This window comes from Myotis lucifugus, unplaced genomic scaffold, assembly GCF_000147115.1.
Source record: "Myotis lucifugus unplaced genomic scaffold, Myoluc2.0 scaffold_1142, whole genome shotgun sequence".
Classification (NCBI taxonomy): Eukaryota; Metazoa; Chordata; class Mammalia; order Chiroptera; family Vespertilionidae; genus Myotis; species Myotis lucifugus.
In genome coordinates, this window is record NW_005872190.1 from 26,795 (window position 1) to 44,734 (window position 17,940).

The 17,940-nt window shown below is 48.8% G+C and overlaps 3 gene segments (V, D, J or C); all 3 read right to left on the bottom strand.

Moving 5' to 3' along the window:
• Positions 1 to 5,883: 5,883 nt before the first annotated feature.
• LOC106695352 lies at positions 5,884 to 6,336 on the bottom strand. The segment is given in 2 exon segments: positions 5,884 to 6,209; positions 6,291 to 6,336. Coding segments are annotated over 2 exon segments (372 nt in total).
• Positions 6,337 to 10,135: 3,799 nt separating this feature from the next.
• Positions 10,136 to 12,467, bottom strand: LOC102435618. The segment is given in 3 exon segments: positions 10,136 to 10,149; positions 11,996 to 12,316; positions 12,397 to 12,467. Coding segments are annotated over 3 exon segments (381 nt in total).
• Positions 12,468 to 16,470: 4,003 nt separating this feature from the next.
• LOC106695353 lies at positions 16,471 to 17,582 on the bottom strand. The segment is given in 4 exon segments: positions 16,471 to 16,528; positions 16,850 to 16,893; positions 17,159 to 17,454; positions 17,537 to 17,582. Coding segments are annotated over 4 exon segments (444 nt in total).
• Between the last annotated feature and the right edge of the window lie 358 nt (positions 17,583 to 17,940).

A 17,940-nucleotide genomic window follows, 5' to 3' on the forward strand; every position in this document is an offset into this window, starting at 1 on the left:
TATGAATTCTAAGAACTGAGAGCTCATTGCTGCCTCTTCTCCATCTGCCCCCCACACCGGAAATTGGATAAGAAATCATAGTTTTCTCTTTAAAAGTTATTGGAAGATTGAAACCACACAAGTCCCTGGAAGCAGAATTCCTCCCCCTACCCCACCATCTCACCAAAATAAAAGCTCTGCCCCCTCTCCTTTCCAGTCTCCATCCAAGCAGGTCTGACTTGCTGAGTGATCTTTTCTGTGCTTCTCAGGGGTTTCAATCAGGAGCATAATAACCATCCCACGCCCCCGTGGTGTGTGTGTGTCATGAACATCTGCACCAGCTGCTGTGCCTCTGCTTCTGCATGGTGTCCACTCCTCTGCATGCTGTGAGCATGAGGACAAGTCCAGGACTGTCACCCTGTGGGTCCTTCTTCTGCAGCTTTGGGTTCACACACATGTGGGGCCCACGGTCCAGCATTCAGGGGAGCTGCACTGTTGAGTCTCAGTGGTTCTCAACCTTCTTAATGCCGCGACCCTTTAATACAGGTCCTCATGTTGTGATGACACCCAACCATAAAATTATTTTCATTGCTACTTCATAACTGTAATTTTGCTACTGTTATGGATCGTAATGAAAATATCTGATATGCAGGATGTATTTTCATTGTTCGTGACACACAGGTTGAGAACCATTGTTAGCCTCTTGTTAGATTCAGGTGACGTGGGTCAGAAGATTTGATGATAAAACTCATTATGGCCCAAGTGTGTATGAAAGAGACTCTCTACCATTTGTTCACAGGAGAACATTCTCTCTCTTTACAACAGACTTTCTAACTCAGAGACTCAGACGTCAGCGAAGAATCAGGATCCAGAGGTTCCCTGAGGGAAACTGACATGATGAGGAAGCCACAAATATACCAGCCCAAACCTCCAACTGCATCTGCTACTGGGATGGTCCTTGTGTTCAGGAAGAAAGCATTGACCCCAATAGGAAGCCTGCACAACCCCTCCAGGGGCAGCTCTGAGCTGGGCCCTGTATTTGCAGGTCCTGAGCGCCCCCTGGTGTCCTGGACACTTCCTGCAACCCAGCCCTGCTGCCTCCATCAGGGAGGTTTGTGTCTGGGCTCACACTGACTTCCCCTCACTGTGTCTCTTGCACAGTAATACATGGCCGTGTCATCGGCTCTCAGGCTGCTCATTTGTAGATACAGCTTGTTCTTGGCATTGTCTCTGGAGATGGCGAAGCGGCCCTTCACAGAGTTGGCGTAGTATGTGCTACCACCACCACTATTAATGTATGCGACCCACTCCAGCCCCTTCCCGGAGCCTGGCGGACCCAGTTCATTTCATAGTTACTGAAGGTGAATCCAGAGGCTGCACAGGAGAGTCTCAGAGACCCCCCAGGCTGCACCAGGCCTCCCCCAGACTCCACCAGCTGCTCCTCACACTGGACACCTGCAAACACAGAGACACAAGGTGGACTGAGAATCACATGGAAGCACCAACAGGCACAGGCACAGGTCTCAGCGCTCCCCACTCCTGAGAATGACCTTGAGAAATGATCAGGAGGAAAACGCAGCTTGGCACCAAGTCCATGGTGGAGCCGCTGGAGTCCTGTCTCAGGCGCTTGGGTTCTGGGTGTCTCCCCAACATGCTGGGCAACGGCCCCCTTTTATGAGCAGGAGGAGAGCCCCATTTGCATGGAGTCTGCATATAAGGTGCAGCTGGGACCCTGGGCTGCATGCCTGATTTTGTCAACCTAGGGGCGACCCCAGATGGGAAAGGACTCAAGGATACTGGCCCAAAGGGGTCCTGTCCTGACCCCCTTCCTTCCCTTCTTTCCTGAGACCCGTCACCCTGACCCCATTCCTTAGGGGGCAGCTTCCAGGATTGAGAGTCTCCTTCCTCGGGGTTTTGATGAGGACCCAGGAGTGCTCCACCAGAGGCATAAGGATGGGGCTTCCTCTCGCTCTTCTTCACCCGATGTGGGCCATGTTGCTTTTCTGGGGTTTAGGAATAAGAGTGTGAATTGAATGATGCTTTTATTTTGAAGCTGAAAGATTCCCCTTGTTATTTTTCTCAATCAGATCCTCCACAAAACTTAAACCTCTAAAAGTAAAGGGGCAGGAGAGGCAGGGCTGGACGCTGTGGCCACAGCCCCTGTGTCTAATCTGCTGCCACACTCACAAGCACACATCTGCCTCCTGAAAGCACAGATTTCACTCAGCTTCCTGCTGTTCATGTGCAAAAGCCATATTTCCCGGCCTTTCAAAGTGGGAGAATTTCCATCATTTACAAATGGAGCCCTGGCTGATGGGCCTCAGTGGTTGGAGCGTCATCCCCACACCAAAGGGTGTGAATTCCTTAGAGTCACCTCCACCACCATGTGGAGGTAGTAGGGTTTTTTTGGTTTTTGTTTTACATATATTTTATTGATTTTTTTACTGAGAGGAAGGGAGAGGGATAGAGAGTTAGAAACAATGATGAGAGAGAAACATCTATCAGCTGCCTCCTGCACACTCCCCACTGGGGATGTGCCCGCAACCAAGGTACATGCCCTTGACCAGAATCGAACCTGGGGCCCTTGAGTCCGCAGGCCGATGCTCTATCCACTGAGCCAAACCGGTTAGGGCTGAGGTAATATGTTTTAATAAGTGTGTGCACCCCCCTCTCCACACGGGGAAGAAACCTGGATGAACATATGTGGTAAATGAATTAAAGACAACACGTTGATGTAAGAACTGTCCAAACATGGAGAGAATGTTTTATAAGATTTTATTCCAGCCAAAGAGTTGGACAACTTTTGGGGAGCAAGAACTCAAATGCTCTGGAGAATAATCGTTTGTAGCTGGGTTTGTGCATTTGAAGTTAAGGAGGGAAAGTGAGGAGTGACACGGAGGGAGGAGAGAGCAAGGCTGGGACTGGATGCTGGGATTGTGAACAGGAGGTTCTCTCTCTCTCTTTCTCTCTCTCTCTCTCTCTCTCTCTCTCTCTCTCTCTTCTAATCTTTATTGTTGAAAGTATTGCATAGGACCTCCTTTTCTCCCCATTATCCTCTCCCTGCTTGCTCCCATTCCCTCCCCAGGCCCTCTCCACCCCATTCTTTGTGTCCATTGATTAAGCATATATGCAGAGAAGTTCATTGGTTGATCTCTTCCCACCCACCCTCCCCACTTCCATTCTGAAGTTCCATGGTCTGTTCATGCTTCTATGTCTCTGGGTCTATTTTTGTTCATCAGTTTATTTGGTCCATTAGCAAGGTAAACTGGTGCAGCCATTATGGAAACCAGTATAGAGTTTCCACCTAAAAATTAAAAATGGAACTCCTATTTGACACAGTAATTCCACTTCCCAGCCCGAGACCAAGTCCAGGCTGGGCCATCTGGTCTACGCCCTTCCCTGTCTCTCTCAGACCGCTGCCCCAGTCCAATTCCAGGCCAGGATATCTTGTCGAGCCCCACCCCCGGCTCTCTCTTTCTCAGACCCCTGACCAAGACCAAATCCGTGCCTGGACATCTGGTCCACCGCAGCCACTATGCAACCATCTCTGGCTGCTGCCCCTTTTGAGGAGTGCTGGTTGACTGTGGTTTTGGGGGGGGAATGGGGAGGGATCCGGCCCTCGGGCCCCTGGGAAAGGGGCCGCGTCCTCCACCATCCACTCCCGCTTCCCCGTTCTAGCCCGAGGTCCGAAGGCCCCAGCGGGGTTCGGGGAGAGGACCTGCAGCAGGTCTGCTGCGCCCTCAGCAGCGCTGGGCCTCTGGGCTCCTGGGGAGCGGGCTGAAGTCTGTCCCAGATGCATGTTTTCCTCCTGACCCTTCTCTCAGGAGGAGCCTCCTACATCTCATCCCTGGGATCCGACCCACCCTTCGCCTTCTGCAGCCTTTCCTGTGCCTCCAGGGCGGTTTCCATTTCCATCTCGGCCTCCTGCGTCTGAGTGACCCCTGCGCCCGAGTCCATTTCCAAAACTTCGGATGAGCCCTTAGGAGGCGCTTATGATTCCTACTCGACTCTTGGACAGAACCATGTCCTTTGGGTTTCACACTGCGCCGCCCCCAGCTGCTCCCACAAGACATACTCCAGGGACCCCCAGGGGACAGCGTGCGGCCTCCAGCCGGCGCCATCCTGTGCCCCGAGCGCTTCCAGTAGCTCTGGGGACCCCAGGGACCGCCCGCAGACAACGTGCTCCTGCAGCAGCCAGGTCCCCTGGGGGAAACACACCCAAACGCGGTCCCACCATCTCCAACGCCCTCTGTGCTGAGCACAGACGCTGCCCCATCACTGCGCTCACACACCTTCCACAGCGCATGCGTCCTCGAGGCCACGTTCTCACAGGGTTTCTGTTCTGCTCTTTCTTCTCCATGGAGGCCCTGCATATGAACCCACCAACGCTGCCCTCTGGGAGCAGTGCGACCCGGGCTATGGGATCTGCAGTCACCATGTCCTCGCAAACCTCAAAGCCTACAAAGCACTGAGACTCCTGAGGCGCCGCCTCCTCTCCCTCACCGCCAGGCTGGGGTCCAGCAGCAGCGGCCAGAGGGAGAGGGCGCAGGGGTCCAGGCCACCATGTCCCCCGGGTCCAAGAGCACCAGCTGCTGTTGCACCAGCTGGGGCAGCCAGAAGCATGCGCACTGGGGATCTGGACACTGGGGGCTGGAGCTTTCCCTGCAGCTCCGCCTCCTCTTTTTAAAAAAATATTTTATTGATTTTTTTACAGAGAGGAAGGGAGAGGGATAGAGAGCTAGAAACATCTGTCAGCTGCCTCCTGCACACTCCCTACTGGGGATTTGCCCGCAATCAAGGCACATGCCCTTGACCAAAATCGAACCTGGGACCCATCAGACTACAGGCCAAAGCTCTATCCACTGAGAGAAACCGGTTAGGGCAGGTCCACCTCTTCTTGCTCAGTCCCTTTCTGTGCTGCTGCCAACTGGGCCTGACAGTCCCTGGAGGGAGAACTGAGGTATCTTGAAGCACTTCATCCTGCTCTGACCCATAGCAACGTGAGGACCTAGAGTGGACAACAGCTGAGAGGCGGTGGTGGCTGCCCAGCTGGTAGCAGGGCCTTGGGGAGGCCTTGGTTCATGGGGCAACTCACCTGGGCTTGACACTGCAGAGGCCACAGGGAAAGCAGTGCACAGGTGCTAGGGAGGAGGCCATAGTTTTCTCTGTAGAAGTTATTGGGAGATTAAAACCACACAAGTCACTGGAGGCAGAATTCCTCCCTCGCCCCCACCACCTCGCCAAAATAAAAGCCCTGCACCCTCTCCGCTCCAGTCTCCATTCAAGCAGGTCTGACTTGCTGAGTGATCTTTCCTGTGCTTCTCAGGGGTTTCAATCAGGAGCATAATAACCATCTCACGCCCCTGTGGTGTGTGTGTGTCATGAACATCTGTACCAGCTGCTGTGCCTCTGCTTCTGCATGGGGTCCGCTCCTCTGGGTGCTGTGAGCATGAGGACAAGACCAGGACTGTCACCCTGTGGGTCCTTCTTCTGTAGCTTTGGGGTCACACACATGTGGTGGCCACGGTCCAGCATTCAGGGGAGCTGCACTGTTGAGTCATTAGAACCTCTTGTTAGATTCAGGTGACGTGGGTCAGAAGATTTGATGATAAAACTCATTATGGCCCACGTGTGCATGAAAGAGACTCTCTACCTTTTGTTCACAGGAGAAAGTTCTCTCTCTTTACAACAGACTTTCTCACTCAGAGACTCAGACATCAGAAAGAATCAGGATCCAGAGGTTCCCTGAGGGAAACTGTGACATGAAGAGGAAACCACACAGGATCCAGCCCAGACCTCCAACTGCACCTGCTGCTGGGATGGTCCTTGTGTTCAGGGACCCTGAGTGCCCCCTGGTTGTCAGAGATCTTCCTGCAGGAAGGTTAGTGTCTGGGCTCACACTGACTAACCCCTCATTGTGTCTCTTGCACAGTAATACACGGCTCTGTCCTCGGTGGTCACAGAGCTCAGCTGCAGGGAGAACTGGTTCTTGGACGTGTCTCTGGAGATGGAGGTTCGGCTCTTGAGGGAGGGGCTGTAGTCAGTGTCTCCATCATAATCTATGTACCCCATCCACTCCAGCCCCTTCCCTGGGGACTGGCGGATCCAGTGCCAGACGTAACCAGTGGTTGTGATGGCGAATCCAGAGACAGAGCAGGTGAGCGAGAGGGTCTGCGAGGGCTTCACCAGTCCTGGGCCCGACTCCTGCAGCTGCACCTGGGACAGGACACCTGGGACAGAGAGAACACAGTGAGTCCTGGGCTCAGATGCAGGGTCCCCATCTCCTCACGTCTAAGCCCTGAGTCACTCACATCTGGGAGCTGACAGCAGGAAGAGGAAGAGCCACATGGGAGTCATGTCTTGCAGGTGAGGTCCTCGTCCCCTAGAAAGTATTCTCCAGGGTGAGGGGGCCCTGCATTTAAGTGGACCCCAACTATGTGTGTGTCTTGCTCCCATGTGGGCATTTGCATAAGGGGGTTGTGTGCACATACAAAGGGCAAGAAGTGAGAAAGGTCCCGGTGTCTGAGGCTTCTCCTGGAAGGAGGTGCTGACTGTCCCTCAGAGAACCAGGCCCTCCCTGGGGCCCTGGTCACCATGCCCAGGGACCTCTCCTTCTACACCAGGTGCTATGCTGTAGGATGTGGTCAGGGAGTAGGATGTGGGCACAATCAGTGACTCCTTAGGGATAAACTCAATGAGGCTCTGCTCCCATGGATATAGATATAGATGACATTGATATGGATTATACATATGATATAGATATAAATATAGATATAGATATATGTACAGATAGACATAGATACAGGTATTTTTAAAAAGTATATATTTTTTGATATATATATAGAGAGATAGAAAGGGAGAGGGATAGAGAGAAACATACTTGAAAGAGAATCATTGATTGACTGCCTACACCATGGCCCCCTCTGGGGATGGAGACTGCAATCCCACTCATGTGTCCTAACCAGGAATCAAACCAGTGACTTCTTGGGTCCAGGGTCAAAGTTCAACAGCTGAGCCACATGAGCCAGGCTGGATCTTCTTGTCTTTATTCTCACCTGAGGACGTGCTTATTGATTTTTACAGGGAAAGGAAAGGAGAGAGAAATATTGAACAGAGATGCAGAGAGAAAGAGAAATATTGACAGCAGAGAACATATTTATCAGTTGCCTCCCATAACTGCTGAGACTGGGAATCAGACCCACAACCTTTACATTTATTTATTTCAATACTAAAGGCCAAGTGTGTGAATTCATGCATGGGTGGGGTCCGGCTGGCCCATCTGATCAGGGTGGGCCGTATGGGGGGAGAGGGGAGGGTGGTTGGCTGGCCAGCCCTGACCCCGGTCAAACTCCCAGTCCAGGGGACTATTTGCATATTAGCCTTTAAAAATATAGGCTATATTTCACAGATTTCAGAGAGGAAGGGAGAAGGAGAGATAGAAACATCAATGATGAGAGAGAATCATTGATCTGTTGTGTCCTGCATGATCACAATTGGGTATAAAGCCCACAACTCAGGCATGTGCCCGGACCAGGAATGGAATCATAGGTCGAAGCTCAACCACTGAGCTACATCAACCAGGCTTCATTCCGTTTTGAAATATATTTTCAGTTAGCTTAGATTTCTAAGGTGATGGCTTTTCATTTTTTCTTCAGCACTTTAAAGTCGTAATTCCTTTATCCTCTGATTTTTCAGTGTTTTGTGTGACATTTGATGTTTTCATTAATCTTTTAAAAATGTTGTTATTGATGTCAGAGAGGTAGGGAGAGGGAGAAGGAGATGGAAACATCAATGACGAGAGAGAATCATTGATCGGATGCCTCCTTCATGTCTCCTATTGGGGATTAATCCTGCAAACCAGGTGTGTGACCTGAATGAGAATCAAACACATAACCTGGTGGTTCCTGGGCCAACACTCAACCCCTGAGCCACACCGGCCAGGCTCCTTCCCCCTCTAAGTAGCATGTACTTGACTCAGGGTTCGCTCAGTTTCTGCAGGTCTCTGACTGTTTTTGAGAGCCCGGCAGATGCCCGTTCTGATAGTTTTGGTTTGTTTTTTGATGTTTTTGTGGAGGAACAAGAGTTTGGAGCTGCTTACGCCACCATTTTGCTTCAGCCCCTTCTGCTCAGTGACTCCTTTTGAACAAACAGAGAATGAGAAGGGAGAAGAGCAACCGCCCTGGAAAACTACCAACAACAGAAAAAACAGAGGGGCCAGTGCCCATCCCAGGCCAGCAGAGGCAGGAGGAGGGCCCTGGGCTGAGCAGTGACTCTGGTGTTTGTAAGGAGACACTGTGTTTTAGGAAGATGAGCTTCCTGTTCCTGGAGTACCCCAGACACACATCCAGAAGGGGTGGTTTTGAGAGGATTGAGCTGGACAGGCAGGCAGACAGGGCAGGGTCCATGGGACACAAAGGCAGGTGGAGGGTAGGCAGGGCAGACAGGGCAGTCTGAGATACCTACACACAGGGACTAACCAGGCAGACATAACAATATTTCTGGACTCAGAGCAGGAGGCCTGGGAAACGAGGGAGGGCCTGCAACAGTAAGGTGAGCGCACACAAGGGAACAGGGATGTGCAGGTCCCTTGCTGGGAAAGAACAATGAGGAGCCCATCAGGTGGGCACATGGGTAGACACAGAGCAGGCTGGTGGCACAAAAACATCCGAGACCACAGGCTTTAAGGGCAGCCCATTAGTGGGCCCCTCCCATGCGGGGAGCCTGAATCTGCTTGTAATAAACACTCCACGCTTTTGCTTAAATCTCTGGCCCCCGATTTCATTCTTGGCCTTGGTGACAACCAATCCTGGGGACAGGAAACACTGGGCTTGCCCTTCCAATAATCAAGTTTGGCTCAAATAAACTTAAAAATATTCTCCAGGGCATGTGCTGCAATGATTTGGAAGGTGGCAGGCGATGAGGCTTACATGCAGGGGGCAGTCCGTTCTGCTTCACCGTCATCACCGTCTCCTCTGGCTATTATACGTGGGTTGTCTTCTGGCCTCAGAGTATTCCTTATCAGAGCCTTGGCCCCTAGGTCCCATCACTCAGTACTCAGTGGACCATCAACACACCCTTCTGCACAATGGGTGTGGCTTGTGGCTGATTCACGTGGAGAGTCCTTGTGTGCCATGGTATGTGCACGTCTAAAGGCATCACAGATGGTCGGGCTCAGCTACTCTGGTTCCGGCAGACATTCCCCTTTGGGGGAGCCTCTCTCTCCATCTTGATTGTTTACAGACCAAAATGCCAAAAACAAACTTAAAGAAGGTACCCAACCTTTCCCTACACAGACATCCACCTCACTCTTATTGGGGGATCGTGTGCTTACTCCACCTTTCTGTTTCCTGGAAAGTCACGACCCTCTAGTTATTCATTATTTCATATTCTATGCTTGGGTTTGAGTGGATAGTAGGAAAAGGTTGTATGTTTCCCATTCGGCAGACTAACCTACTTGGCAGGGTACTTCTAGCTACCCTCCTGAAGGCCTTGGCTGTGTTGGTGCTCTCTCCCTGCCATCTGGGTTAAGCCACGTACTGAATTTGCTTGTTGGTCTATCTGTGCTCCCACTTTTTCTCTAAAACACGTTACCCATACCACCTACATCTTAGCTGATTAGGGGTTGCTTTTCGGTATGGTAAAATCTGTTAGAATCAATCGACAGAAATCCAACTCAGATTTTTTAGAGCCATGGTCCTCTCCTAGGGAATTAATGACAGTAGTATTAATGGTGTCAGGAATAAGATGGTACATTATGGAATTGAATGGATTAATGAATAAAATGCTGTGAATTGTCTCATCCCCCCCCAAAAAATATCCTCCACAGGCTTAGAGATTCTCATTTGAATGACTTCTAAGTGGTTCATTTATGTTGTGGATTTTATGCTGATTCAACCAGCAGGGGAACCTGCCAGAGTGTCACAGGGGGACAGGTCACAGCTGGGGAAGCCTCCTTTTCTTTCTTCTCCTTTTTATACACTTTCCTTGACTCCAGAGATGAGGCCTGTGGAGCAATGGGAACATCAATGATGAGAAACTGGTTGGCTGCCTCCTGCCACACAACCCATGAGGATAGAGACTGCAACCCGGGCATATGCCCTGACCAAGGAATCAAACTGTGACCTCCTGGTTCATAGGTCGATGTTCAACCTCCCAGTCACGCCTGCTGGGCTGGAAAAAGACGGGACACTTACGTCCATGACAACCAACGGCAAACTTGTCTCACCTTCAACACCTGTGAACTCATTTGAACTCATCCCGTCCAGGTAGCAGGTTTTTAATAATTGTGTGCACTTCCCTCTCCACACGGGGAAGAAACGTGTATGAACGTATGTGGTAAATGCAGAAAAGACAAGATGTTGAGGTAAGAAATGTCCAACATGTAGACAATGTTTTATAAGATTTTATTTAGCCAAACTGAGGAGAACTGTTGGGGAGAAAGATGTCAAATGCTTCGGAGAATAACCTTTTGCAGCTGTGTTTGTGCATTTGAAGTTAAGGAGGGAAGATGAGAGATGACATGGAGCGGGGAGAGAGCAAGGCGGGGACTGGGTGCCAGGATAGTGAACAGGAGGTGCTCTCTCTCTCTCTCTCTTTTCTAATCTTTATTGTTGAAACTATTGCATAGGTCCCCCTTTCTCCCCATTATCCTCTCGTGGCTCATTCCCATTCCCTCCCCAGACGCTAACCACGCCATTGTCTGTGTGCACAGGTTAGATATATATGAAGACAAGCTCATGGGCTGATTTCTTCCCAACCACCCTCCCCTGCTTTCCTTCTGAGGTTCCATAATCTGTTTATGCTTCTTGGTGTCTGGGTCTATTTTTCTTGATCAGTTTATTTGGTCCATTAGCAATGCAGACTGGGGCAGCCATTATGGAAAAAAATATGGAGTTCCATCTAAAAATTAAAAATGGAACTCCTATTTGACCCAGTGATCCCACTTCTAGGAATACATCCTAAGAAACTCAAGAGACTCATCAGAGAGAATGCATGCACCCCTATGCTCATAGAAGTGCAATTTACAACAGCTAAGCCTTGGAAGCAGCCTAAGTGCCCAGTAGCAGATGATTTGATAAAAAAAATCGTGGTACATCTACACCATGGAATGCTATGCAGTCGGGAAAAGGAAAGAACTCTTACCATGTGCAACAGCAGGGGTAAGTCTGATAATGGGTCAATCTCCAAAACGTATAGGAACTCATACAACTTAACAAAAGGAAGACAACAACACAATTGAAAAATGGGCAAAAGGCCTCATAGGTAAGTCTACAAAGTTGACACGCAGATGGCCAAGACGTGCTCTCCTGAGGGTGGTCATGCTGATGTCAAAAGTGTGTTAACCCAGATGCACAGGAACAATGGACGGGGTGCTTAAGGCAAAGATGAGCCTTTTAGTAAAGAAGTCATAGGCCTGGGCGTGCCCACCCCCAGGACTGCCCAGGGAGGATGTGTGATCAGAGCCTCCTGTGAGGGTCCTGTCAGTCACTGAGTTTTGTCAGATTTAGGACAGAGACCCCTTTTTGCTCACAAATACAATCCCTAATACTAGAATTAGGAAAGGGCTTTCTGTGAGCTCTGTGGCTGAGCCTCTGAGCAGGAATCTTTTCTGTCTCACTCACACTTTTATCCTCGCCTCTAAAACAATGTCTGGCACATAGTAGGCACTTCGTAGGTATTTGTTGACTGAATCATTATTTCATGATTACCTAGCACAAAGCCTGGCACAAAATGAGGAACTCACTAAAGTTAAACAGAGCCCAAACCAGCCCAATCCGTTGATCTGCAGATAGAAAAAGCCACGGTTAGATTAAGGACCTCACCCATAGTCCTAGCCATGATAGTGTTTCCATTATGTTACTGCTTTGAGCAGGAAATGGTATCTTTGCTCAACTCTCCACCTGCTCCTGGTCAGGGCCCTGTGCTGGTCCTGAGCGCCCCCTGCTTGTCATGGACGCTCCCTGCAGCCCAGCCCTGCTGTCTCCTCAGGGAGGTTTGTGTCTGGGCTCACACTGACTTCCCCTCACTGTGTCTCTCGCATAGTAATACAGGGCCGTGTCCTCGGCACTCAGGCTGCTCAGGTCCATGTAGGCTGTGCTCATGGACGTGTCACTGGTCATGGAGACTCTGCCTTGGAACTTCTGTGCGTACTTTGTGTTTCCATTGTAAGGGTTAACCCACCCCATCCACTCAAGCCCCTGTCCTGGGGCCTGTCGCACCCAGTGAACAGCATAGCTGGTGAAAGTGTATCCAGAAGCCTTGCAGGAGACCTTCACGGAGGCCCCAGGCTTCCTCACTTCAGCCCCAGACTGCACCAGCTGCACCTGGGAGTGGACACCTGTGGGGAGGAGACAGGAGTGAGGGAATCCCCCTTGACAATCCCTGGACCCTCCTTAACCCAGGACAAGAGCCCCTTACCTGTCGCCATGGCCACAAGGAGGAGGGTTCTCCAGCTCCAGTCCATGCTGAGGGCTGTGCTGTGAGCACTTCTGTCTGGGAGGGTGTGTCTGTGGGTGTGCCCTCAGGGCACAGACTTACCCATATTTAACCTGGTCTACCTCCTCTCTTTTGCATATTCATGAGGCAGAGTATTTCATAGCTGAGGTCTTGACCCCACCTGAGAGAAGGTGGGTGACACAGGGACCATGGTCAGTGGGAGTCTGAGGGTCCAAGTACTAATTCTTTTTCTTTAAATTATACCTTTATTGTTCAAGGAATTACACATGCCCTCTTCATCCCCCGACACCTTCTAGCCTGGCCCGGGTGCCCAGGTCTTCACCATCCTATTGTCTGTGTCCCTGGATGATGCACATATGCATACGAGTTTGTAGGTTGACCTCTTCCCACCCTCCCACCGGACCACGACTTCCCTCTGAGATTCCCCAGTCGGCTCCATGCTTTGAGATCCCTGGATCCATTCTTTTCATCAGTTTATTTTGTTAATTAGGCTCCACATATGAGTGAGATCATGTGATACTTGTCTTTCTCTGACTGGCTTAATTCACTTACATGATAATCTCCAGGTCCCTCCATGCTGTCCCAAAGGGTAAGAGATCCTTCTCTTTTACTGCTGCATAGTATTTGGTGGCATAAATATACCACAGCTTTTTTATCCATTCAGCTACTCAAGGGCATTTGGGCTGTTTCCAGTCTTAGCTATTGCAAATTGTGCTGCTATGAAGATAAGGGTGCATACATTGTTTATGATTGGTGTTTGGGGTCCCTTAGCATATATTCGTAAAAGTGGCTTCACTGGGTCAAATGGCAATTCCATCTTTAATTTTTTGAGGAAACTCTGTACTGTTTTCAATAATGGCTGCACTCGCCTGCATTCCCACCAGCAGAGTATAAGAGTTCCCTTTTGTCCACATCCTGGCCAGCACTTGTCATTTGTTGATTTGTTGATGGTAGCCATTCTGACAGGGTGAGCTGATACGTCATTGTCTTTTTAATTTGCATCTCTCTGATGGTCAGTGACTTTGAGCATTTTTCCTATGTGTCTTGGTCATCGGTATGTTCCCTTTGTAGAAGTGTGTATTTAGGTCCTTTGCCCATTTTTTGATTGGATTTTTTGTCTTCCTTTGGTTAAGTTGTATGGGTTTCTTATACATTTTGGATATTAACCCTTTATCACATGGATCCTTGCCAAATATGTCCTCCCATACTGTGGGCTCCCTTTTCATTTTGTTGATCACTTCTTTTGTTGTGCAGACACTTTTTATTTTGATGTATTCTGACTTGTTTATTTTCTCTTTAGTTTGTTTGTCCTGGGAAATGTATCTGTAAACACATTGCTATGAGAGATGTCTGAGATTTTGCTGCCTATGGATTCTTCTAAGATTTTTATGGTTTTCATACCCACATTTAGGTCTATTAACCATTTTGAGTTTACTACTGTGTATGGTATATGTTCATGTATTGTTTCCGTTTTTTGGGGTTTTTTTGCACGTTTATCAGTTCAATTTTCCCAATAATATTTATTGAAGGGACTGTTGTGACTCCATTGTCTGCCTTTGCCTCCTTTGTCAAATATTAATTGAGCGTAATGGCTTGGGTAGGTTTCTAGGTTCTCTGTTATATTCCATTGATGTATATACTTGTTCTTTTGGCAGTACCAGGCGGTTTTGATTCCTATGGCTTTGAAGTATAATTCGATATCTGGTATTGTGATCCCTCCACCTTTGTTGTTTGTTCTCAAGATTGCTATGGCTAATTGGGGTCTTTTTTGGCTCCATATAAATATTTGAAGTATTCGTTGTAGATCTGTGAAATATGTTGTTGTTCTTTTAATAGGGATTACATTGAATCTGTAGAGTGCTTTGGGTAATATGGACATTTTAATGATGTTAATTCTACCAAATCCATGATCACGGTATATTTTTGCACTTGCTTATATCTTCCTCTATCTCTTTATTCAACATCCTTTTTTTTTCTTAGTACAAGTCTTTTACCTGCTTGGTTAAGTTTATTCTTAAGTATCATGATTTTTTGATGCAATGGTAAACGGGATTGTTGGTTTGGTGTCCTTTTCTTTCTTTTTAAAAAATGTATTTCTTTATTGATTTCAGAGAGGTAGGGAGAGGGAGAGATGGAAACATCAATGATGAGAGAGAATCATTGGTTGGCTGTATCCTGCAAGCCCCCTAGTTGGGATCACACTGCAACCTGGGCATGTGCCCTTGGCCAGAATCAATCCCGAGGCTGCCCAGTCCACAGGCTGATGCTCTATCCACTCAGCCAAACTGGCTAGGGCTGGTTTCCCTTTCTGAGAATTCATTATTGTTGCATAAAAGTTCCATTGGTTTCTAGTTGTTAATTTTGTATCCTTCTATATTGCTGAATTCATTTATTAAATCTAGGTGTGTGTGTTTTTTTTTGTGGAGACTGTCGGTTTTCTATGTACATTATCATGTCTTCTATGAATAATAAGAGTTTTACTTTCTCCTTTCCAATTTGGATGCCTTTTATTTCTTCTTCTTGTCTCCTTGCTGTGGCTAGGACTTCCAGTACTATGTTGAATAAGAGAGGTGAAAGTGGGAATTTCTCTTTTGTCCTGCTAATTAGGGGAAATGGTTTCTGTTTTTGCCCATTGAGTATGATTCTGGCTGTAGGTCTGCCATACATGTCCTTTATTATGTTGAGATATGAGGCCTCTTCTCCCACTTTGCTGAGAGTATTTATCAAAAGTGGGTGCTGAGTTTTGTCGAATGCTTTTTCTGAATCTATAGATATGTCCATGCTATTTTTGTCTTTCAGTTTGTTTATGTGATGTATCATGTTTATCGATTTGTGAATATTGTACCAGCCCTGCATCCCTGGATGAATCCCATTTGGTCATGGTGTATGATCTTTTAAAAATATTGCTGGATCCAATTTGCTAATATTTTTAGAGGATTTTAGCATCTGTGTTCATCAGGGATAATGGCTGTAATTATCTTTCTTAGGAGTGTCACCTGGTTTTGGAATTAGGATAATGCTTTGATCATGAAAAGAGTTTGGAAGTGTTCCTACCTCTGGTTTTCCTTTGAATGGTTTGGGGAGTATAGGTGTTAGTTCGTGATTGGAGGTTTGGTAAAACTCCCCTGTGAAGGCATCCAGACCAGGACTTTTGTTTGCTAGGAGGTTTTAGATTCCTGCTTCTATTTCTTCATTTGTTATTGGCCAATTCAAGTTTTTTGATGCTTCCTGTTTCAGTTTTTGGATACTGTGTTTTTATAAGAATTTACCCATTTCATCCACATTGTCCAGCTTGTTGGCATCTAGTTGTTCATAGCACTTTATTACAATCCCTTTTTTTCTGGGTTTTTGGTTGTTACATCTCTATATTCCTTTCTGACTTTATTTATTAGGGTCTCCTCTCTCTGTTTCCTAATGAGTCTGGCTAATGGTTCATCAATCTTTTTTATCTTTTCAAAGAAACAGCTCATGGTTTCACCAAGTCCCATTCCTGATGGTGAAAGGTTCTGTAGTCACCAGAGCCATCAATCAGGAGGAGACCAGGGGGAGACACACAGAGGTCAGTGAGCAGTGCATGACTTGGGTAAGCTTTGCAGACACAGTGGGTTCTCATGGCTCCTGGAAACCAACCAAAGTAGCAAGGAGCGAAGTGCAGGAGGTCTACTCCATCCTGTAGACATGAGCAAAGTAAAGGTTTAGCCACTCCTGCACCTATGACATGGAGGCTGGGAAAATGCTGAGATAGAGCAACAACCTCACAAGCAGCCTCTACCTGGTCATAATCCTGTCTGAGCCTCAAAGGACTGATCTAGAGAGGATCCAACACTGTCATTATGAAATGTCAAACTTTTCACCATGATTTTAAATAAAAAATATGCAAAACTGTAAAGCTGTCTCCTTCACCAAGAGATTTCCCAAGTCAGCTGCTTGTTGAAATGAGATGATTTCCAATGAACCTTGTTAAACGTCCCTATGAAACTGCATGACACGGGATGCGCACACTGCTGTCATCTCAGATCAGTGCTGGTGTGACACCTATGGGGACAGAGCTGAGGTCATTTCCTGTGGCACCAGAAACAGCAAGTCCTGGCACCTGTACAGGGGAGATGACCAGGGGGCAGCCCTCAAGGGCCCTTTGCACCATTCAGATGGGTCCATCCAGCTTCCACTGTCCACGGAACATGCACCTGTTTTATTTACTGTGGGCCTGTCAGAAGGAGGGGCCATATGGGGACAGGTGGGCATGTGGGTCAGACCCCCAGCTCAGCACACAGGGGCTTGGGTTGTGCTGGGGTCTCTCTTGTTGGGAAGGTTCCCAACCACAGACTGATGAGCGCACTGAGGATGGTCTCTGTGGAGAAAGAAAAGCAGGAAATACAGACACGTGGTGAGGAGAGTCCCCATCGCTGCCCACATGTCCTCTGCCAGCAGCAGTGCTACCCCCTCCTCTGGGGTCTGCTGTGAGAAAGCAGGAAATGGGAGCCTCAGAGAAAGAGCAGGAGCTGTCCCTAGAGGCAGCTGAGAGCTTGAGAGGAAATCCCTGTGCCCAACAGGAAGGCCCTTCCCTCCCACCTCCCTCTGCCCCTGCTCCTGGGGCTGCTCTCTGTGCTGTGGGTCCTGAGCGCCCCCTGGTGTCCTGAACGCCCCCTGTAGCCCAGCCCTGCTGTCTCCTCAGGGAGGTTTGTGTCTGTGCTCACACTGACTTCCCCTCACTGTGTCTAGCACAGTAATACACGGCCGTGTCCTCAGCTCTCAGGCTGTTCAGTGTTAAGTAAACTTGGCTCTTGGACGTGTCGCTGGTGATGCTGAGGCGGGATTTCAGTGCAGCGTTATAGGCTGTATTTCCACTACTCCACAGAACCCCAACCCACTCTAGCCCCTTTCCAGGAGCCTGGCGGATCCAAAATACACCATAGCTCCTTGGAGACAATCCAGAGATGGTGCAGGTGAGAGAAAGGGTCTGTGAGGGCTTCACCAGTCCTGGGCCCGACTCCTGCAGCTGCACCTGGGACAGGACACCTGGGGACAAGGAGCACAGTCCTGTCAGTCACCTGCAGTCACAGCCATCCCATGACCCCTGTCTGACCCCTGAGACCCTCACCTCGGGGGGCTGTCAGCAGGCACAGGAGAAGACCCAGCAGCCTCATCTCCTTCTAGACCACAGCTCTGCCTTCCCAGAGACCTCAGTCCTGTGTGAGGAGAGAGCTGTGAGCCTGCACAGCCCAGGAGAGGATGTATCCTGGAGCTTGAACAGAAATTTGCATGTGGGGCAACCTTTTCCTAATAAGTAGAGTGACTGAGGTTGGTATTCACTGTGATATTAGTAACTACCACCAAAGCACAAGAAAAAGGGAGACCCTTGATTCTTGATGTTGGAAACTTTTTGTTGCGTTACTAGAGTCCCAGTGCACTAATTGGTGCAGCAGTGGGGTCCCTTGGCCTAGCTTGTGGGATTGGGCTGAAACAAGCAGTCGCGACAACCCCCAACGGGTCCTGGATTGTGAG